The following is a 21,131-nucleotide window of genomic DNA, read 5'->3' on the forward strand; positions in this document are numbered from 1 at the left end:
CCACCACCACGGCGGGGCGGAAGAGCCGGAAGCGGCTTCACTTGCCAGCACCACCCCTCTTCCGGTTCATCATCCGGCGCTCTAGCCTCCCTTCCCCCCCTTCTCTATGCCCTCCCGGAGGACCTCGGGCACCTCCCCTTTGTGGCGGCCCGGCAGGGGGCGCGCTCGGCGCGAGGCCACTTCCGGCGGTGGGGCGGGCGGCGCTCTAGCCTACTTCCGCCTCCTCTCTATGGCCCGGCGGCGGGCGGGCGGCGCGGCGGGGCCCCGCTGAGGCGGCGGCGGGGACGGGAGCGGGGCTGGGGGCGGCCGGGGGGGAGCCGGGCCCGGGATGGAGCCCGAGACGCTGGAGGCTCGCATCAGTGAGTAGGGGAGGCGGGGAGGGCGTTGGGGGGGTTGGGGGGGGTTGTTCGGCCCGGCCCCGGGCTGAGGCCGCCCTTGTGCCGCCCGCAGACAAGGCCACCAGCCCGCTGAACAGGGAGCTGGACTGGGACGGCATCGGCGCCTTCTGCGAGCAGCTCAACAAGGAGCTGGAGGGGTGAGTGGGCCCCGGGGGGGCGAGGGGCGGCGGTGGCGGGGTGCTGAGGGGCTCTGTGGGGAGCTGGGTCATTAATAAAGGGGTTCCTATAAGGCTTTGGGGTGGTTTGGGGTTTTATTTGTGATTCGGTTTTGTGATGTGTGAAGGTTTTCAAGGAAAAGCCCATAACTGGGTTTATCTCACTAAGCAATGAGGTTTTTCCTTGCTGTCCAGCCCCCCGCTCGCCACCCGGCTGCTGGCGCACAAGATCCAGTCCCCGCAGGAATGGGAAGCCATCCAGGCCCTCACGGTAAGGGCTGCCGGGGGTGTGGGGTTCCTCCAGCTGGGCTTGGGGAGCCCAAAAAGGAGCTTTGGGTGTCTGGGAAGCTGTGCACAGAGAGGCCTGGTGCATCCACGGGGCGGGAGGCGGGCTGCAGGTGGCAATGCAGGGGTGGAGGAGCTGCGAGCCAGCGTCTGAGAGCTCCCACTCCACCTCCAGATGGCTCTGGGACGCTACGGATGTCCCATTCCGTGGTTCAACGAGCCACCTGCGCAAAGACTGACCCCAGATTCAAAATCCTTCCCCTTCTCCTTTGGGAGGGGGACACTATGGAGGCATCCTCGCAAGGCGCTGTGAGGAAAGCCTGTTTTTTTGGGGGGACAAATCCCAAACCGGCTGACCCGGCGCTCTCCCCAGGTGCTGGAGTCCTGCATGAAGAGCTGCGGCAAGCGCTTCCACGATGAGGTGGGCAAGTTCCGCTTCCTCAACGAGCTCATCAAGGTGGTGTCACCCAAGGTGGGTCCCGCGGGGGTCCTGCTGGAGGGAACCCCCATCGGGTGGGAAGGAGGTGATGCTGGGAGGACGTTTAGTCTGTGTTCCTGGTGAGCTTTCACCCGCTCCTGGCTGATTGTTGTTGCAGGAGGCTGGGGGCCGGCCAGCCCTGATGCAACCGGCGCTTGTGAGACTTCTGAGCTCATCTGTGAGCCTGGAGCAGGCTTTTGCTGCGTTTCTGCCGGGTTTTGTCTGTGCTCAGGAGCCTCCCTCGGCTCTGACGCTGTGACCCTGGCTCTCCAGGGTGTCCCAGCCGGGTTGAGACGCTCCGAGGGCAAGCCCAGGCCTGGGCAGCGGTGCTCTGGCGAGCCTGTTTGAAGCACCAGCTCCTTGCCTGCTCCTCTGCTGCTGCTGCTGCTGTTCCTTCCTTCAGCCAGGGCAGGCAGCTCGTGTCACCAGCAAGCACGGCGTTAAGGGAACGCAGACTAAATATAACGAGGGGAAAACCTGAGGCTGTTAGTCACAGCTTGTGATCTGCCAGGATGAACACCCAGGGGCAGTAACAGTCAGATCCCACGGCATCCTCGCTAGGCTGCTCTGGGGGGATGCCATCAGCACCAAGACGATTTCTTTTGGTGGCACATTCACTGTTTTTTAGCACCAGCGCCCATTTCTCCCACCTCCCGCGGTGGAAGCCGAGGGGACGCGTTGCAAGGGCCTCGTGAGCGTTCCTGCCTGCTTCCTCTTTGTCCCTGCGCCGCTGGGAGCTGCCTCGCTCGCTTCTCCTGGGGGAGGGGAGGAGGGGAACGGGCCAGGCTTGTGGCAGCTCAGATCAGCTTCAGGCCACCTCTGCTCTCCCCTAGTATCTTGGCAGCCGGACGCCAGAGAAAGTGAAGTCCAAGATCCTGGAGCTGATGTACAGCTGGACGCTGGGGCTGCCTCACGAGGTGAAGATCCTGGAGGCCTACCAGATGCTGAAGAAACAAGGTGAGAGCCCTGCGGGGCTCCTGGCTGCGCAGAGGGGGGATTGCTGGTGGTCTGAATGGGGTGGAGGGGTTATCTCCTCCAGGGGATGGCACGCTGGAACGGGTTGGTGCTGAAAGGATACGGGTGGTTTGGCAGCACGAGTGGATTTGGAGCTGGATTTGTCCAAGGCGGGGTGCTGGTGGGGCTGGGGCAGCAGTTCTTGCATAAAAAAAAAAACTCATTTCGGGATCAGAGCAGGCAGGAGCAGCCCCAAAAGCCCTTGGTTCCAGCCGGGAATGATGGGCTGTTCGGGGAAGATCACCCCAGGGTTGAGTGTGTCCCCCAGAGGGTGAGACCTCCTGATGGCTCTGTGGCTCTCTGCTGCAGGTATTGTGAAAAGTGACCCCAAACTGCCTGAGGATGCTCCTTTTCCGCCGCCTCCCCCTCGTCCCAAGAACATCATCTTTGACGACGAAGAGAAATCGAAGGTAAAGGGGTCTGTGGGGGGAGAGGGGCGCAGAGCATCGTCCTCACTGCTTTCTGCCTGCCCCAGCTGGTGTCGCTGCGCTCCGGGCTCTCCGTTGTGCTCGGCAGGCAGGCAGGGGCAGGCTTTGAATGCAGGGACTCTGCAGAAAAAGGCTCCTCTTACTCAACCAGAACCAGGATGGAGAAAGGAGGACGAGTCCAACCTCTCTCCAGCGCTGCAGGAGTGATTTTGGCGGCCGTCCGCTCAGCGTGGGCTCAGAGCTGCCTTTTCTCTTGCAGATCCTGGCTCGCCTCCTGAAAAGCTCCCATCCCGAGGACCTCCGGGCCGCCAACAAGCTCATCAAGGAGATGGTGCAGGAGGTGAGGCTGGGGAGGAGGAGGGCAGGGAGTCACGGCCTCGGGGGCGATAGCTGGGTGCCAGGGGGGCAGCAGCTCTCTGTCCTTAGGCAAAAGTGCAGAGTAGCTGCCAAAATTCTGCAGCAGCAACACCAAAGAGTCCTCGTGTGACTTGTGCCTTCGCTGACTGCTCGGAGGAGTGGCTCCGAGTGGTTTCTGTGGCACAAAAACTCCGGCTGCAGCACAAAATCTGTGGCATCTCCAGCCCCGTCTGGCAGATGCTGCTGCAGGCATGGTCTGGGGTTTTCCACGGGCGTGGAGACAGCTTTTGGGGGCGGCGTTGCTGTGATAAAGCCCCGGGAGTCGACGTGCTGACAGGCAAGGACCTGCTTCCCCCCCCCCAGGACCAAAAACGCATGGAGAAGATCTCCAAGAGGGTGAACGCCATCGAGGAGGTGAACAACAACGTGAAGCTGCTGACGGAGATGGTGACAAACTACAGCAAGGGCGAGACGACGGAGAGCAACGAGGACCTCATGAAGGTGAGGAGAGGCTCGGGCCGAGCGGAGATGAGCAATCAGTATCCTCCCGAGCTCCTCCTGCCTGTTTCACACCACGGCCGAGCACCCACTGCTCCCCTCAGTGCCCATTTATCTCCCCCCAGGAGCTGTACCAGCGCTGCGAGCGCATGAGGCCCATGCTTTTCCGGCTCGCCAGTGACACAGAAGACAACGATGAAGCTTTGGGTAAGCTTCTCACTTTTTTCTCACTCTGTCTCCTCCTCACTCCCTCTTTTTCTCTGAATTCTGTGCTTGGGCTACCTGTGGTGTGGTATCTCTCAGCAGCTGCTGCGTCGGGGTGGCTTGGCTGCTCGCTGAAGGTTAGTTAGGGTTAGTGAGCAGATGGCACCGATCAGCAGCATTACAGAATTCTTCCACTCTTTGTACTCATTGGGTTGTACTTCACGCTGAAATACCAACTTATTTCAAGAAAGTTTGCAGCAACAGTGGCCAAAATGCTCTATGCTGTCAGGTCCTGGGGAATTGCTCTGAAGGAGTAGGCTGAGCGGGGTGTAAAAGTCACCCCCTCTTTACTATTTTACCATTTCTTTACTTCTTTCTTACTGTTTCTTTACTATTTTAATTTTTTTTTCCTATCTGTTCCATTTCAGCGGAGATCCTGCAAGCCAACGACAACCTGACGCAGGTGATCAACCTCTACAAGCAGCTCGTGCGGGGCGAGGAGATCAACGGGGAGGTGACGGCCGGGCCCCTTCGAGGTGAGGAGACCTGGAGAGTGGAAAATAGGAAGATGGAGCACAAAGACCCTATTGCTGGTTTCCTCTGATGTGAAAGATGGAAAGAAGTGGGCAGGTGAAACCTGCAGGAGTTCAGAGTTGGACTGGGATGAAGAAATAGCTTGTGGAGACGACTGATGTGTGAAGAGAGGGGGTTGGAAGGGAGAGGAGATTGGAATTTCCCTCTCCCAGGCGTGAGGGAGGATGGGAACTGGCTCTCAGCACGCTCAGAGGACTGAGAGAAGGTTTTTGCCTCTCACCTCGTTGTTTTTTTTTCTCTGCAGGCAGCACCTCAGCACTTCTGGATCTGTCGGGACTGGACCTGCCAGCGACAGGCCCTTCCTACCCAGCCGTGCCCACCCTCTCCGGTGGCTCGGCGGCCCCCGTGCCTGACCAGGCTGGCTCTGTCTCGCTGCTGGACGATGAGCTCATGTCTTTAGGTGAGGAGGCAGCAGCGAAAGCTTTGTTTTATGTCCTCGACCCCGGAGAGCCTGAGCAGCTGGCGCTTCTTGCGCCAATCGTGAAAGACCAAGAAGTATCCCTCACTTGGAGTGAGGGAGGTGGCACGAAAAACCCTGCAAAAAACCCCACCACCACCCTCCCTGCTCCTTCCCGTGCAAGGATGGAGGCTGCAGTGGTGGCTCTGCCCTGCTGCTCCTGTGTCTTGCCTGATGGGGGGATCTCGGTTACAGCTGCCCTATTTCAGGCCCCGTTTAGTGCCCTCACCCACTTGGTGGCTTGGCTCCACGGTTCTTTTTTTCCCCTCTCTGGCAGGCCTGAACGACCCAGCCCCGCATCCTGCCCCGGCTGCCGACAGCAGCGGCTGGAACAGCTTCCAGGTAACGCGCCGGGAGCCGTGGAAGCGGGTGGGGAAGGGGTGGGCGGAGAAAGAGAACGGAGCAGGGAAGGAAACGTCCTGGATCTGGTGGCTGATGCTGATGCACGGCCCTGCCTGTGTGCTCCTTCCCCAGTCGTCAGACAGCAGCGAGCTCAGCGTCGCCCCCGTCGTGGCAGCGCCGCCGCTCAAAGCGGACGCGGGCACGTCCTCCCCAAAACCTTCGGCTGGCACCAGTGGCCTGGACGACCTGGACCTGCTGGGCAAGGCTCTGCTGCAGCAGTCGTTGCCTCCAGAGTCCCAACAAGTGCGATGGTGAGCAGGGACAGGGCAGTCTCGCATCTCTCCCCACCCTCAGCTTCCACGCACGGAGGTTTCGGTGCTGTTTCCGCTCCTCACCCTCCGTTTTTCACCCCGCAGGGAGAAGCAGCCACCTCCCCGGCTCACCCTGAGGGATCTCCAGAACCGGAGCGGCTCCGGCACCGCAGCCCCCGCCCCCAGCGCTCTGCCCGTGCTGCAGGGCGCTCCTCACCCCCCTCCGCCCCTGCCCTCGGAGGTGCCTGCCCCCGCTGCGCACCCCAAAACCGCGAGCACGCCGCCGGGGAGCGCCCCTGGCCCGGCACGGCCTCCTGCCACCACGCTGCCCCAGGAGATCTCGCTGGCCAACATCACTGTGCCTCTGGAGTCCATCAAACCCAGTGAGCCGGGGTGAAAAAAGGGGGAAAATGGGCGATTTGGGAGGGATCCAGGCACAGCAGGGAAAAGAGACGAGTGTGAAGGGGGTGTTCAAGTGGAAGGGAAGCTTCCCTGTTGGGCTTGAGGGAGGCTGAAGGGTTGTGGCTGCTGGGGAAAGCTCGCTGCAGGCAACCGAGCGCTGCGTGTCCCGCAGGCAGCATCCTCCCCGTGACGGTGTACGACCAGCACGGCTTTCGGGTCCTCTTCCACTTCGCCAAGGACGCCCTGCCCGAGCGGCCTGACATGCTGGTGGTGGTGATCTCCATGCTGAGCACGGCCCCGCAGCCCATCCGGAACATCGTCTTTCAGTCTGCTGTCCCCAAGGTAAGGCAGCTACCGGGGGTCGGGTCCCCAAATCCTCCCCGCGGGATCGTCCCTTCGCGGGATGGGGTGGGGTTGGGTGGAGGGGAAGGGCTCGGTGGGATGGAGGGGGGAACACGGGATGCTCTCCTCTCTCCCCAGGTGATGAAGGTGAAGCTGCAGCCTCCCTCGGGCACGGAGCTGCCGGCCTTCAACCCCATTGTCCACCCCAGTGCCATCACGCAAGTCCTGCTGCTCGCCAACCCACAGAAGGTAACCCCAGCACCTTTAGGGTTGGTCTCGTTGCTTAGATAAAACCTCTTCTGACCGCTTTCCCTTTCTCCTCCATCTCCAGGAGAAAGTGAGGCTACGATACAAGCTGACCTTCACCATGGGAGAGCAAACCTACAATGAAATGGGGGACGTGGACCAGTTCCCTCCACCGGAATCCTGGGGAAACCTTTAGGTTTCAGGCACTACAGCGCGGAGTCCTTGGGAAAACAGCCCCGTGGGGGGAGGGCTGGGGCAGCCCGAGGAGAGACGGGGGAGGGTGGGTGGGGGGCTGCTGCTGCTGCTGCTGCTGCTCACGCTCTGCCCCAGAGGGAGCCTGCCTCCAGGATGAGAGCAGAGACACCGGGAGATGCTCGTCCCGCAGGGCCAAGAAGCGCAGGCGAGCTTCTCGTGGGCCAACGGTTGCCTCCCCTGCTCTTCCGAAGGCATTTCTCCCTCTCCAGTTTGTCCGGCTTCTCTTCTAACCCTGCTTTTCCCCTCCGGCCGCAGTGGGGAGTGAGGATGGGGGAGCTTTAGGGCTTTTGTGTCAGCAAACGCTGGGTTCTCAGGGCTTCCCCCTTGCCCTCTCCTGGGAGCTGAGGCCCCTTTTCTGCTGGGCTCGCCCTGGAGCTGGTGCAGAACGAGGCTGAACGGGGCCTTGGGTGTCTCCAGCACCACCCATCCTCATTTTGGGGTGTGTGGGGGGGATTTTTCGCTGCCCCCCTCCTTCCAGCGGCAGGCAGAGGTCTCGGAGGGAGGTGGGCAGCGGGGCAGAGCGCAGCACCAGGGGGCACCACGAAGCTCTGCACGGGGAGCCCGGCGCCACGCTGCATGGGGGGGAGAAAAAGGGGTTGGGCTGTGCCCTGTGCACCTTTTTTCCCCCAATTTTTCTCTCCCTGCAGCGGGGAGGGGGCTCGCCCAGCCGCCTGATCACTGTGACACGAGAGCGGGGAGGAGACCAGGGGGTGGCACGGCCCCGGCAGCCCCCGTCCTCACGGGGTTTGCGACCCCAGGAGCTGCTTCCCTTCCCCAGGGTGGATCTCGGGGGCAAGCTGTGCTCCTGCACAGCAGCTAGAAGGAAACTTGCACCAGGTGGAGAGGATTTGGGAGATTTTGGGGGCAGCGAAGAGGGGAAGAGGGCTGGGAGCTGGGGTGCAGCGAGTGGCAGAGGAGAGGGGGAAGCGAGGTCTTTGTGCTGGGGTTCTGCTGTGTCTTACTTCCCTTTCTGGTCTCTTCAGGGTTTTGTAGGGGTTTGGTTTTTTTTGTTGTTTTTTTTTTTTTTTTTTTCCTTTGCAGATCTTGTTTGGTTCCAGAACAGACTTGTATATATTTTCAGTGCGAATTCTGTAAATGGAAGAAAACAAATGGGGGGGGAAAAAAAATTAAAAAAAAAAAAAAAAAAACGCCCGGCGCGAAGAAATCTGCTGTATTTATGGGAAATAAAGAGTTCTTTCCTGAGCCCGTGCCTCTTCACCCCAGGAGTGGGGTTTCCACCTCTGCTCCCGGGAGCTGTTTCCACCCTGCCAGGGGCAGTTCCCAGCTCGCATCCTGCCCCTGCTCGCCTGAACCCTCTGCAATGCTTCCCCACGGGGCGAGGGGGATGCTGGAAGTCCCCAAGCTGCTCTCGATTCCTTTTCGAGTCACTTCCACGCCGCGAGCCGGGCGCTGCTTCCCTTTGGGGGGGAGCGGGCGCTGGGCAGGGGCCGTGCCCCCAGCCCCCTGCACCCCGCGGGGCTGTTTTTGTGGGCTGCTTGGTCAGAAACAGCCCCGTGGGGCGGTTTTCTTGCAGGGCCCAGCAGCTCCTGGGGTTTTGGGGCTTCGGGGCACGGCTGTGGTGGCCCTAAAAGCCTTTTGCTGCTGTCTGGCTGCCCCTACCCACGAGCTGACCGCTTCCCGTCTGGGTTCGGCTGCCAGTTCCTTCAGCAGCTCGGTGCAGGAGGGAGGAGGAGGAAAGTCCTGGCTGCAGGTAGCTGCAGATGAGCGATGCTTGCAGCTCACCCAGCAGGAGCAAAACCCCTGGGTGGGGTGGTTTTCGGGCAGGAGCTGCGCCCTGGCACCGAGCAGGGCCCCGCTGCAGCTCTGCAACATGTGGGAACGGGGAGGTTGCGGGCCCCGGGGCCAGGAGGAAGGGGGCCTCCGCGGGGCAGAAGGCACCAACCCTTCACCACAGCTCTGCGGGGGCTCAGAGGGGAAGGAAAGCAGGGCGAGGGGCACGGGGGGGGGGTTTTGCTGGCCGTGGAGGGGTGCCCAAAATTTGGGGTGGGCAGGTAGGGTGCGGGGGAAAGGCGGCAGCCGGGGCGGAAAGCAGGAAGGAGCGTGGGCCCTTCGCTCGGGCTCTGCAGCGGCTTATGCTTGTCCTGCCTTGTTACGTGTTTGCTGTAATAATATTTCCCCTTTAAGGCTGGGCTTCGAAGTTATTTATACTTGTGGGGTGGTGACAGGAACACAGAGCGGAGCAGGAGCTCCGAACTGCGCTCACCTGATCCGCAGCGAGGGGCGGCCGGAGGAGGAGGAGGGAGGAAGAGAGAGAGAGAAAAGGAGCCCACGGGAGGGGAAGAGAAAGCAGGCAGGGCATCCCCAGGGAGGGACGAGGGAGGGGACGAGGCGGCGAAGAGCGAAAGGGGGAACGAGGGAAGGAGGAAGGAGCGAGGAGGGAGAGAGGGGCTTGGGCAACAGCACCAGGCGCGGTGGCTCCGGGGAGCCCAGGGGGCCGCGGGCGTCCCATGCCAAGCGTGACCCGGGGGTGCTGAGCAGGGACAGCCGAGTGGGGAAAAAAAAAAAAAAAAAAAAAAAAAAAAGGGTTCTCCTGGCCTCCTCCTCGCCCTCAAGATGATGAAGAGGCAGTTCAATCGCATGCGGCAGCAGCTGTCCCATCCCAACGCCACCAGCCGGTAAGGACATCGCTGGGCTGGGAGGGGGCAGGACGCAGGGGCTGGAGGGTGAGCCCCAAGCCGGGCTGGGCTCCCCGGTTGGGTAAAGAAGAGGGAAAAAGTTTGGGGTGAGCTCGGGGTTAGAGCATCTTCAGCCAAAGCCAAGGGGCTGCTCACCACGGATGGGTTCCCCAGGCCCTGTTGCCTCTCCTGGGTACGAGGTTGGGTTCCCCAGGACGTGAGGGCCATGGGCAGGGGTTCTCCAGCCTCATGCCCTGGGCTGCGCGGTGACCAGGAGGGTGACAGGAGCTGGGAGCCGCTCTCCCCGCTCAGCACGATGCCCCGCGTCTGGTCATCCCGGGATGTCCTTCAAGGAGAGGACCGGGGATCCTTGGAGAACCCACGGAGAACCTACAGCTTCACACGGATCCCTCCAGCCCGGTCCCACCTCCGCTGCTTCCTTATTTTTCTCTTCGGCTTTCCAAAGCTCTTCCCTTGCAAAACCCAGAACTGAAATTGCAGGGCTGGGCCCTCCCTCCCCAGCCCCCTCAATCCTACAGCCACCTCCGCGCACCGCCACCTGCCTTCCCCAGCACGGGGAGGCTGTGTGGGACTGGCCACGTCCTCGGGGTCCTTCCAACCCACCCCGGCAGAGCTGCCACAGCTCCTGCAGCCCGGCTCGCCCCTTGCTCCTCTGGCCTTTCCCAGCAGGGAGCTGCTTCTCCTGCTTCCCCGGGGAGCTTTTCGCCCCGCTGCAGAGCCTCTCTCCGCCGTGGGCCGCAGTCTCACATGATTTCGAGCCCGCCGCCCCCGTTTCCTGTGGCTCCACGGGCTCGTCCTGCGTTGCTTCTTCTTGCAAAGGCTGAAAAGAGAAACGTGAACCCATCGGGCAAGGGGACGAGGCAGCTCCCAGGGAATTCTGAGGGGATGGGTCCTCCGAGCCAGGGTTCCCCTCTGCGACACGTCGCGGGGGTCTGGCAGCTGATAGCGCCTCTTGGGTTTCGCCTTGGGGTTTTTGATCTGAGTCTGCTGCAGACCAGCAGCTTCCTTCACCCGAACGCCTGCTTGCAAAACCAACCAGACAGCCGCTTTCGTTTCGGCACCCCGAGGGCTGCCGTTGGGTTAGGTCCCCGCTTTGGCCACAAAGTGCAGCTCTGGCGGCACCAAAGATTTCCGCTACCTGCTCCGCAGAGCCTCCCCCAGGGCTCCAGCAGCAGCCGCCTCAGATTCATCTTCGAGGAAGAAGCAGTCGGGGGAGAACATTTTACCCCCAAATTTCCCACCGGTGCAGTGGCCCTGTCCCATCAGGACATTTTGAGCCTTCTGCTCCTGGTGCTCCCTTCTCCTGGGCTCACTCTGCCTCGTGTAGGATGAGCCGGGCAGCAGCCAGCACCTCCCCGGAGCTCAAAGAGAGGAGGGTGAGATGCGCAAGGACCTGCCTCCCCCAGGAGGCCAACCAACCTGCTCATGGCTTCTTCTCCTTCTCCCGCAGAGCCCAAGAAGCGACCGAGCTCCTGACAGAAGATTTGCTGCAGGTGAGGCGTGGGCCGGCTCGGCGGGCGTGCGTCGGCTTGTGGCCACGCGTGGGGACGTGCCCGGCTGTTCTCCCCGCCGACACCTCCAAATCACGGGGCTGGGACGCTCCTGCCTGCCCCAGGGCGGCTCCGGGGCTGGCACGGCAGCTTCGGCACGGCGCTGGCTGATCTCAGCTGGCTCACCGGTGCCCCTTTCCCACCCCCAGATCGAGCAGAGGATCGAGCCGGCCAAGCGGGCGGCGCACAGCGTGTCCAAGCGGCTCCAGGCTTGCCTGCAGGGGCACTGCGGCTCCGAGATGGACAAGCGAGTGGTGAGTGCTGCCTCCAAAGGGGCCTTCTTCAAGCCCCGAAGCCAATGGGGAGCTGGAGCAGGGGAAGAGGTAGGGGACCAGAGCATGTCTGCCACGCGTCGGCTCATCTCTTTTCCCCAAACCGTGGCTCTGTGCAGAAGAAGCTGCCCTTGATGGCTCTGTCCATGACGATGGCTGAGAGCTTCAAGGAGCTGGACACGGACTCCAGCCTCGGGTAAGTGCCGCTGGGAGAAAGGTGGCAAAACCCTTTGCAGAGCTCCAGCCTGCAGCTGCTTCACCTCTCTTCCCCCGCGCAGGAAAGCCCTGGAGATGGGCTGCTGCATCCAGAGCTCGCTGGCCAAAATCCTGGCCGAGTTCGAGATCGCCGTGGAGCGCGACATCCTGCAGCCCCTCAACAAGCTCAGCGAGGTAGCCCCGGCCAGCCCCCGCTCTGCTGCCCCGTCCCCAAACCTCTGCCCCTCACCCCGGCCCCTCTCTCCCAGGAGGAGCTGCCCATCATCCTGAAGCGCAAGAAGACCCTCCAGAAGCTGATCTCCGACTGGAACGCCATCAAGAGCCGGTACGGGGCAGGCTGTGCCCTCCTGTCCTCCTCCTGGTGCCCATGCCCCTTTTCCACATTTGCCCGGTGCTGTATCCTCTCTGACGAGCTGGGTGTTGCCTCTCCTCTCCCCCCTCCAAAGGCTGAACCAAGCTGCCAAGGGCTCCGCTAACAGTGCCGGCGCTGGAGCCGTCCCGGGGGCTTCTTCTGCCAACAAACTGGAGATCCTGAAGGAAGAGGAGGAGGAGGTGAAGAGGAAGGTGGAGCAGTGCAAGGTGAGAACGTCACCGCCTCTCCTCCGAGGGGGAGCAGGAAGAGGGAGCTGCCCCAAGCCCGGGCAGGAGGCAGGAGGTCACTCTTCTCGCTGTGTCCCTTCCCAGGACGAGTACATGGCTGACCTCTACCACTTCTCCACCAAGGAGGACAGCTACGCCAGCTACTTCATCAGAGTGAGTCCTGTCTTTGCAAGTCCCACTCACTGCGTGGGCATCTCCTGGGGTAAAAAAAGCCCAGGGGGGGGGTCCCGTGTGCTAGCCGTGTGCCCCCTCTTTGGCAGCTGCTGGAAATCCAAGCCCAGTACCACCGGCAGTCCCTGGGGTCTCTGGACTCGGCTCTGGCAGAGCTGAAGGAGAGCCACAGGCAGACAGGTACCCGCTGGCTCTCCAGGCAGCCTGGGGAGGGCTGTGAGCACGGCCCGCGAGGCTGGAAAATATGTTTTTATATATCCCCCTCTCCCCCCCAGAGCCCTCCTTCGCCGCGGACGCCCCGGTGGCCGGGTACTACGGCGTGCCCCTGGAGACCCACCTCAGGAGCCTGGGCAGGGAGATCGCGCTGCCCATCGAGGCTTGTGTCATGATGCTGCTGGCCTCCGGCATGAGGGAGGAGGTGGGCAGCACTCCTCACCCCGTACCCCGGGCCCCTTTCCCCTAAGAAACAAATCACCCCACCCCTCATCCCTTTGCTCCATCCCCAGGGGCTCTTTCGTCTGGCGGCGGGCGCCTCGGTGCTGAGGAAGCTGAAGAGCAGCTTGGCCAGCGGCTCCAACGCCCTGGAGGAGTTTTACTCCGACCCCCACGCCGTGGCCGGTGGGTGACAGTGATATGGGGCAGGGGAATGGGGTCAGGAAGGTGCCACCACCCCTTCACCTCCATCCCTGCTGCTCCCCTCCAGGCGCGCTGAAGTCCTACCTGCGGGAGCTGCCCCAGCCTCTGATGACCTTCGAGCTCTACGACGAGTGGGTCAAAGTGGCCAGGTGGGTCAGCGAGGGGGGAAAGCCCCACGGGGTTAAAAAAAAAAAAAGCCCGCGGTCGGCCTCGTTTGTCTCATGGGGAGACACAACCACAGCGTGTGGGTCCTGCTGCCGCCTGGCTGGTGCTCAGGAGAAATTCAGACAGCTCTGAAGCTCAGCCTGGGCTTGGAAATGAGCATGGCAACGAAAACCAAGGCAGGGCAAGGGGGAAAGCTGCAGCCTTTTTGACTGCAAGAAGTTGGGATGATGCCCACCATCACGTGCCATGCCCATCTCTGTCCTATGAAGCTGGCTGAGGTCTCCTCCCCTCCCTCTTCTCTCTCTTGCAGCTTAAAGGACGTTGACAGCCGTGTACAGAGCCTGCGAGACACCTGCAGCCGCCTGCCCCAGGACAGCTACAACAATTTGAGGTGTTTTGTGGGACGGGGCTTCTCGGACCCCACACAACCATCAGGGGCAGCCGTTTGGGTCCCAAATGCATGCTCACTGCCCTCTTACCTTCTCCTTTGACCCCACAGGTATCTGATCAAGTTTCTGGCCAAGCTGGCCGAGCACCAGGAGGTGAATAAAATGACCCCCAGCAACATCGCCATCGTGCTGGGCCCCAACCTGCTGTGGCCACAGCCGAGCACAGGGTGAGGTCTGGCTGGGTGGGATGCCAGCTTTCCAGAGGAGGGATCAAGCACTTTTTGGGCTCTACCCCTCCTGAATGAGCATAAAATGGGTTAATTCCCCAAAATCCTTCCCTGATGCCTCCCCCGCTTCTGCCTCCCAGAGACCCCGTGCAGCTGGACTTGGCCTCGGTCTCCTCCATCCAGGTGGTGGGCATCGTGGAGGCCCTCATCCAGAACGCGGACACCCTCTTCCCCGGAGGTAGGGCTTCGCTCTGCCTTTCTGCCCTCAGGGGGTGGTGGCACGAGGTGAAGGGCACCGAGGCAAAGCACCAGGTCCTGCTGCAACCATGAATTGCAGAGGGACAAGTGAAGAACGTCCCGGGCAGCTCCAGTTTCCTGCCATGGATGTTCTGTGTCTAGCACGGGCACAGCAAGCATTTTCTGGCCTTTCTCCCCACCCAGATGTAGATTTCAACGTCTCAGGGATGTTTACGCCGCCTGCGGATGTCAGACTCAGCAAGGACGCTCCTGTAGAAGAGCCATCCCCCAAATCCCCCATAGCCAGCTCCCCGGCTCTCCCGGATGAAGAAGGGTAAGTCTGGCAGGAGCAGGGGGCTCCTCACCTCCATCCCACCCCACCCCACGGTTCCGTGTCCTCACGGGGCGGCCAGGACCACCACTGTGCCCCACAGAAGAGCTGACCCCTGCCACCAACGGGACAGCCAGAGCCTGATTGTCCCCTTCTCCCCCAGCACAAGGGACCCCGAAGTGAGCACCCAGCCACTTTCCACAGAGGTGACCAGACCGTCCCCCGAAGCCACGGTGCCGCCAGCCAGTGACTCCATCCGCAAAAGTGAGACCATGCAGGCTTAACGTTTGGGAGATGCCCACAGGGCAGACAACCCCACCAACGCTACCTTGTCCTGTTTGCCCTCATCTCACCACGTCCTGCAGGACCGGGTGCTAGGGCTGCCACATGGGAGGGGAAGGGCTTCAGGATGGGCAGCGTGGCCGAGATCCAGCCCCTCATTTTGTAATCATGGAACGGCTTGGGTTGGACGGGACCTTAAAGATCAGCTAGTTCCAACACCACCCAAGCCAAGGTGGGACTGTGGGATGGACGTGACTGGTCCTCTGAGGGGGGAGCGTCCCCAGTTCAAACCTCATGTCCCCTTGTGAATGGAAGAGGGTGGGAAAAGACCCCCAAAAACTGTGTGCTCTGTTTCCTCATCTCAAGACTCCAATATGGGAGCTGGGCAAGGGTCAACGTGCCCATCAGTCCACCCGAGACCCACAGCCAGCACCATGACCCTGTGCTTTCTTTCCAGCCAAGCGCCCGGCCCCAGCTCGACCTACAGTGCCACCACCCGTGGCCCAGCCCCGGAGTACGGTCCCTGAGCACGCCACCAGCCCCAAAGCCCGGCCGCGACGGATAGGTGCTCCCTCCATCCCGCCACCGCTGCCACCGCAGCCAGCACCGCGCCACAGCCGCGAGTCCCTGACGTCCCCAGGGCCTCTCTCCGCCAAGGCCACCACCGCCACCCCAGACTGGGCTTCGGACGAGGGGCCAGCGGGGGGACGGAGCCCCACTGGTGGCATCGCCGATGGCGAAGAATGACTGAGAGAGGTGTGGGGCCACCATCAGCTCCCAGCGGCCGCGGGCCTTCGCCTGCATCCCCGTCCTCATCCTCCACCAAGAGCCTTCCTCCCGAGGGGAAGGGGAGAAGGAAGGGGAGGCCCTGTGCCATTTTGTCTGTGGGTGGGAGATGCCTCAGCGGGCACAGCGCCATGTCGCAGGCCTAGCAGGCAGAGGGACAGGCCTGGCAGCGGCTGTTGGCGAGCACACCACCACCATTCTGCCAACATTTCGCCTCAAAGCTGGGACTGGGAAGAGGAACAGGCAAGCGGTTGGTTCCCCAGTGAAAGGTTTTTATTTAAAAAGAAGCAAAAGAATGACTGCACACACGCATGTGGATGTTTATGTTGAAAGTAGATTTAAAGAGTGGGAGGCATATGGGTGTGGGTCTGGGCATGGGTGTGGATATTGGTATGGTTGTCGGTATGGGTATGAGTATGGGTATGGTTATGGATATGGGTATGGGTATAGATATAGGTATGGATATAGGTAGGATAATGGATATGGCTATGGCTATGGGTGTGGGTGTGGGTATGGATATGGGTGTGGATATGGATAACGGATATGGGTATGGATATGGATATGGATCACAGAATCACAGAATTTCTAGGTTGGAAGAGACCTCAAGATCATTGAGTCCAACCTCTGTCTGGGCATGGGTGTGGATATTGGTATGGTTGTTGGTATGGGTATGAGTATGGGTATGGTTATGGATATGGGTATGGCTATAGATATGGGTGTGGGTCTGGATATGGGTATGGGTATGCCTGTGGATATGGATAACGGGTATGGGTATGAGTATAGGTATGGATATGGATAACAAGTATGGGTATGGATATGGGTATGGGTGTGGATATGGATAACGAGTGTGGGTGTGGATATGGATAACGGGTATGGATATGGGTATGGATAAAGGATATGGCTATGGCTATGAGTATGGGTGTGGATATGGATAATGGATATGGATAATGGATATGGGTACGGGTATGGATATGGGTATGGATAACGGATATGGCTATGGGTATGGATACGGGTATGGCTACGGGTATGTCTACGGCTATGGGTACGGGCATATTGCAACTATCTGGGGGGGGGCAAGATGGCGCCCGCGTGCCACCACCGCGTCGTAGCTCCAGCCGCGCCGCCAGCAGGGGGCGCCCCAGGGCGGCGCGCGGAGCCTCCTGAACCAATCCCGGGTGGCGCCGGCTCTGGGTCCCGCCCCCCGGCCCTTTTTCTCGGCCGGTGAGTGGGCGGCGCGGCTGCCAGTCCCGCGGGGCGGGGCGGCAGCAGCAGCAGCAGTAGCAGTAGGGCCAGCAGCAGCAGGACCAGCAGCAGCAGCAGCAGCAGCAGCAGCAGCAGCAGCATGGCGAGCTGCCGGCGGCTGAGCGGCGCGGGGCTGCGGGAGGTGCTGGGCCCGGCGCAGGGGCTGCTGTTCGACTGCGACGGCGTGCTGTGGGCTGGCGAGCGGGCCGTGCCCGGCGCCCCGGAGCTGCTGGAGCGGCTGCAGCGCAGCGGCAAGGCCGCCCTGTTCGTCAGCAACAACAGCCGGCGCTCGGTGGCCGAGCTGGAGCTGCGCTTCAGCCGCCTGGGCTTCCGCGGAGTGCGGGCCGAGCACGTCTTCAGCTCGGCGCTGTGCTCCGCGCTCTTCCTCAGGCAGCGCCTGGGGGCTGCAGGAGGAGGAGGAGGAGGAGGAGGAGGAGGGGATGCAGGGGATGGGGATGGAGGAGGAGGAGGCCTCGTCTTCGTGCTGGGCGGCGAGGGGCTGCGCGGCGAGGTGCAAGCCGCCGGCTTGCGCCTGGTGGGCGAAGGGGAGGCAGGGGGTGAGGCGGTGCGGGCCGTGCTGGTGGGCTACGATGAGGGCTTCACCTTTGGCAAGCTGGCGCAGGCCTGCGGCTACCTGCGGGACCCCCGCTGCCTGCTGGTGGCCACCGACCCTGACCCCTGGCACCCGCTCAGTGACGGCCGGCGGACGCCTGGTGAGCCTGTGGAGTATTAGGGTTATTTTTTTGGCTTGGCCACCACCGTCTCGATGTCCCTGCAGGTGCTGAGCCACTTTCTGCTGTGTCTTTCTCTCCCCCCCACAGGGACCGGCAGCCTCACGGCGGCGGTGGAGACAGCCTCGGGCCGCAAGGCGCTGGTGGTGGGCAAGCCGAACACCTACATGTTCGAGTGCATCGTGGAGCGCTTCGGCGTCGACCCGGCCCGCACCCTGATGGTGGGCGACCGCCTGGAGACGGATATCCTCTTCGGCAAGAACTGCGGGCTCGCCACCATCCTCACCCTGACGGGTGTCTCCCGCCTCGAAGAGGCGCAGGCCTACATGGCCAGCGACAGTGCCGCCGCCAAGGATATGGTGCCCAATTACTACGTGGACAGCATTGCAGACTTGATACCGGGCCTGGATGAGTAGCAGCCTTCACACGCGAGGGCAGAGGGGTCGGGTTCCCCGTCCCAGATCTCCATCTGTTCCCATTTCTCTCTCACCGCCGTGTTCCCTCGTTTGCCCGTTTCTTCACGTTCTGGTACCCTTCTCTGGGGGCAGAAGGAGGGAGGGGCAGGGCTCAAGTTGCCTCCTTTCTGCTGAGAGCTGTCCGGGATGGACAGAGTCCATCCTCCCTCATGTGCCAGCATCTTTGGGAGAGAGCTGGAGGCCTTGAGGCTGACCTGAGGTCAAAGCAGTGTTTCTGTACGGCCTCTCCCGCTGCAGGGGTTAGGGAACAGCCGTCTTAGCATTTTTCTCTTAGATAACCAGCGGCGGCCTTTTACTGCTGTCCCTCCACTCAACTTTTGAGCTGCATCCCCACAGCCCTCGCGGCAACCCCCTCCTCGCAGGGCGTGTGGAAGGAGAGTGCTGGAGCGATGAACAAGAGCGTCTCTGCCTCCCACGAGCAGAAGAGAGCATCACCTCGCCTCATCTCTTCTCTCCCCTCTTCCTTAGATATGTTTCCCCTACCACCTCCTGCCCTGACTCGGTTAACAACCATGCCGATGTCTGTCTGAAGGACTGTAGAAAGGGAAGAGAGACTTGTCCTTGTTCCTTTTTTTTTTTTTTTTGTGTGCCAAGCAACTCAGACAAGCTGTGACTGCGCACAGTGGGTCTGTGGTTGTACTTCATTTTCAAGCACCCTTTTCCAAAGGGGCTTGTGAAAGAGAGAGGGCTTCTAGACCTCAAAAGCACAGCAGGAGCGAACTGTACGACTCTCCCCTTCCTCCCCCTTCTCAGTGGATTTTGCCATGGTGTGGTGAGAGAAAAGGGCTGACGGGGGGGTGTCTCTGCTCCGGCTGCTGCTGTGCAGGTGAGATGTTGTTGGTATTGTCACTGCTGTGAATGTGTCGCAGCCCTCGAACCATTCCTTGCTGCTTCGTCTTTCTACGTTTGTTTTTTTTTAATTATTATTATTTATTGATCTTAATTATCAGACTTATTTATTGTTCAGATATTGTATTATTTGTATAAATTATGCTGACTGTTTGCACCGAGGGGGCGGGGGACAGTTTATTTGGGCCTCCCTGGCTGTCCACGTCCCGTGTTGATGTTCTTACACTCACCGTGTCTCTGTATATAATAAAGTGTGAGCGTAGGCTGGACGTGGCCTCCTTTCTTCGCCTCTAGTCCCACCAAGATGAGAATGGCCTGGGTTAGCTGGGTGGAAGACTGCATTTAAAGTCCCTCATAAGGGAGCTAAATCCTTCCCTTGATTAAACCTCTGTTGCTGGTATCCCAGCTTCTCCTATCTTGCTTGAAAGATCAGCTGTTGGGATGGATAAACACCCTCGGCGTCAGTTATTGCTGTGTTAGCTCATGTGGCACAACCAGATGCGATTGGGTGGTGCTAGGAGAATCCCACGTGTTGAATGTCTTTTTTTTTTTTTTCTTCCTGTTGTTGTTTAAGTCAAAATGACTTAAGAGATCAGCCCTCCAAAACAGAACGACATCCAAAGAGCTCTCTGAAGACTCCCTGTTGTCGTAACTTGTCCCCTTTGTCTGTCTGTCTGTCCTTTTTGTGCCTGCCATCTCTGATTTGATACCCAGAGGAATGGTACTTGCTTAACGAGTCTCTGATCACCTCTTAAATGACCAAGCAGAGCAAGATCTAATGTGTCTGCTAACTCCAGTTGCCTAATTAGAGGGATACCCAGACCCCAATTGACTTTCCAGAGCTCTGTTGTACCAAATTCCAGCTCGGAGCATTGCTGTTGAGCCTTCGGGCCACAGCTAGGCTGAGTTTTTTATAGGTGCATATACACAGGTGCACAGCAAGAACTTCCCCTGGAGTTCCCCCCTCTTTTTTCTAGGGTGCTCCTAGGGTTAATCCTTCTCCTTTTCCTGTGGCTCCCAGGCTGGTAGCAGGCTGAGAGCAGCAACATTGGGATCCACCAGACCTGCCAGGCTGCTTTTCTGTGGCTTTCCTCCACTAAAGCCTCTGGTGCCGAGGGGTCTAGGATCCCCAGGGGGATCATGCCTGTCGTTTAAACTGAAACAAGCGATGGCTTCTGCCTGGGTAGGCTGATTCGTTCACCGAAAGCAGTTTTACTTCTTGGGCTGAGTGCTCAGTGAGACGCTGCAGTTGCCAGGGAGAGCAGGGCTGCGGGAGCGCACGGGCGGACGGAAGGGATGGGAAGCTTGTTTTGGTGTGGAGAACAGCCTTTTATCTTCTCTCCTGAAAGCTGCAGCATCCCTTCCTGCTGTGCAATGAAGACGCCGCCCCTGCAAGGCGCGTGGCAGCCCTTCAGTTATCCGAGGAGCCCGGCATCCATCCTGCGAGCGCTGTTACTGTGGCAACCCCCGGCTGGTGCTGTTAGCAGCAACCCGCGGAGCACCGCCGGCTCTAGGCAAGGCCCGGGGAGAGGCAAGGGGTGCAGCACGCCTGATTTGAAGGCAGGTAACATGGAAGCGATCCCTGTGTGCTCCTCCGTGGCTGTCTGCTCCTTTCTGCCACCGCTTTGGGACCTGGGCAGCGCTCACCAGCCTGACTTCTCGGGCAGCGAGGCGTCAGCACCTTGCATTTCCCCGTGTTGAACTCCACGGGGTTCCTGTCGGCCCATTTCTCCAGCTCGCCGAGGTTCCTCTGGATGGCAGCACAACCTTCTGGTGTGGCAGCTGCTCCTCGAGGTTTTGAGTCATCTTCTGGGAGCTTGCTGAGGAAGCATTCCCCTCCATCATGCAGGTGACTAACGATGAGCTAAGACAGGACCGGGGCTCGTGCTGACCCCTGGGGTACAGTGCTGGTTCCTGGCCTCCAGCTAGGCTTCTTGCCACCCACCAGCACCCTCCGGGCTTGTCTGTTCAACCAGTCTTTGATCCACCTCACCTCAGCCTGCGCTTTAACTGCTCCTCTGTCAGGATCTGAGGAGAAAAAATATCAAAGGGACTTACTCAAGGCCAGGCAGGCAATGTCCGTGCGCTCCCCTCATCTCCCGTGTCAGTCGTTTCGCCACAGAAGCTTATCAGGTTGCTCAAACGACAAACGCTGCAGGAAGACACGGGCCTAAAGATGTTAATCAGTGAGCTAATAACCACCCCGGCTGGGACGTTGGTAGCGTTCAGCCACATGACCTGCTAAGGAGAAAGGGAAGGATCTGGAAGGTGTTGGGACTGGCAGGAGGGAGGAGGGTTTTTTATTTTTTTTATTTTTTATTTTTTTTTGTATGGGAAAGTTCCTCCAGAGCCAAGACAGGCTGACGACGATCCGAGGAACTCGCTCGCTACTCGTCCAACCTGATGCGAGGAGGCTCCCCCTTTGCCAGGGCAGGCACCTCAGGCACCACCCTGTCCTGCAGCACGGGGTGCCGGGAGGAGGAGGAGGAGGAGGCGAGGAGCAGCGAGCAGCCTGTTCCTGCCTGCCCCGAGAGCCAGCAGCCAGCGT

At 60.5% G+C, this 21,131-nt stretch overlaps 3 protein-coding genes across 3 annotated transcripts; all 3 read left to right on the forward strand.

Annotated features, from left to right (window-relative positions):
- The first annotated feature begins 263 nt into the window (after positions 1-263).
- GGA1 (golgi associated, gamma adaptin ear containing, ARF binding protein 1) lies at positions 264-7,969 on the forward strand. The gene is made up of 17 exons (XM_082752014.1): positions 264-359; positions 451-535; positions 749-824; positions 1,212-1,310; positions 2,150-2,273; positions 2,640-2,740; positions 3,018-3,098; positions 3,479-3,616; positions 3,739-3,820; positions 4,246-4,353; positions 4,656-4,811; positions 5,146-5,210; positions 5,343-5,521; positions 5,627-5,904; positions 6,096-6,265; positions 6,404-6,514; positions 6,597-7,969. The coding sequence occupies exons 1-17, from the start codon at positions 329-331 to the stop codon at positions 6,705-6,707; spliced, it is 1,995 nt and encodes a 664-aa protein (XP_082608140.1). The 5' UTR covers positions 264-328; the 3' UTR covers positions 6,708-7,969.
- A 1,089-nt stretch (positions 7,970-9,058) lies between these two features.
- Positions 9,059-15,572, forward strand: SH3BP1 (SH3 domain binding protein 1). Its single transcript, XM_082784727.1, has 18 exons — positions 9,059-9,402; positions 10,874-10,916; positions 11,123-11,227; positions 11,365-11,441; positions 11,524-11,635; positions 11,710-11,786; positions 11,908-12,040; positions 12,146-12,214; positions 12,322-12,412; positions 12,508-12,650; positions 12,739-12,850; positions 12,936-13,017; positions 13,344-13,424; positions 13,533-13,649; positions 13,790-13,887; positions 14,091-14,220; positions 14,381-14,481; positions 14,957-15,572. The coding sequence occupies exons 1-18, from the start codon at positions 9,341-9,343 to the stop codon at positions 15,244-15,246; spliced, it is 1,923 nt and encodes a 640-aa protein (XP_082640853.1). The 5' UTR covers positions 9,059-9,340; the 3' UTR covers positions 15,247-15,572.
- Positions 15,573-16,589: 1,017 nt separating this feature from the next.
- On the forward strand, positions 16,590-18,846 carry PDXP (pyridoxal phosphatase). The gene is made up of 2 exons (XM_082751562.1): positions 16,590-17,240; positions 17,349-18,846. The coding sequence occupies exons 1-2, from the start codon at positions 16,628-16,630 to the stop codon at positions 17,672-17,674; spliced, it is 939 nt and encodes a 312-aa protein (XP_082607688.1). The 5' UTR covers positions 16,590-16,627; the 3' UTR covers positions 17,675-18,846.
- Positions 18,847-21,131: the final 2,285 nt, after the last annotated feature.

The sequence above is a fragment of the Aythya marila genome (assembly GCF_965140915.1).
Source record: "Aythya marila genome assembly, chromosome: 1".
Taxonomy (NCBI): Eukaryota; Metazoa; Chordata; class Aves; order Anseriformes; family Anatidae; genus Aythya; species Aythya marila.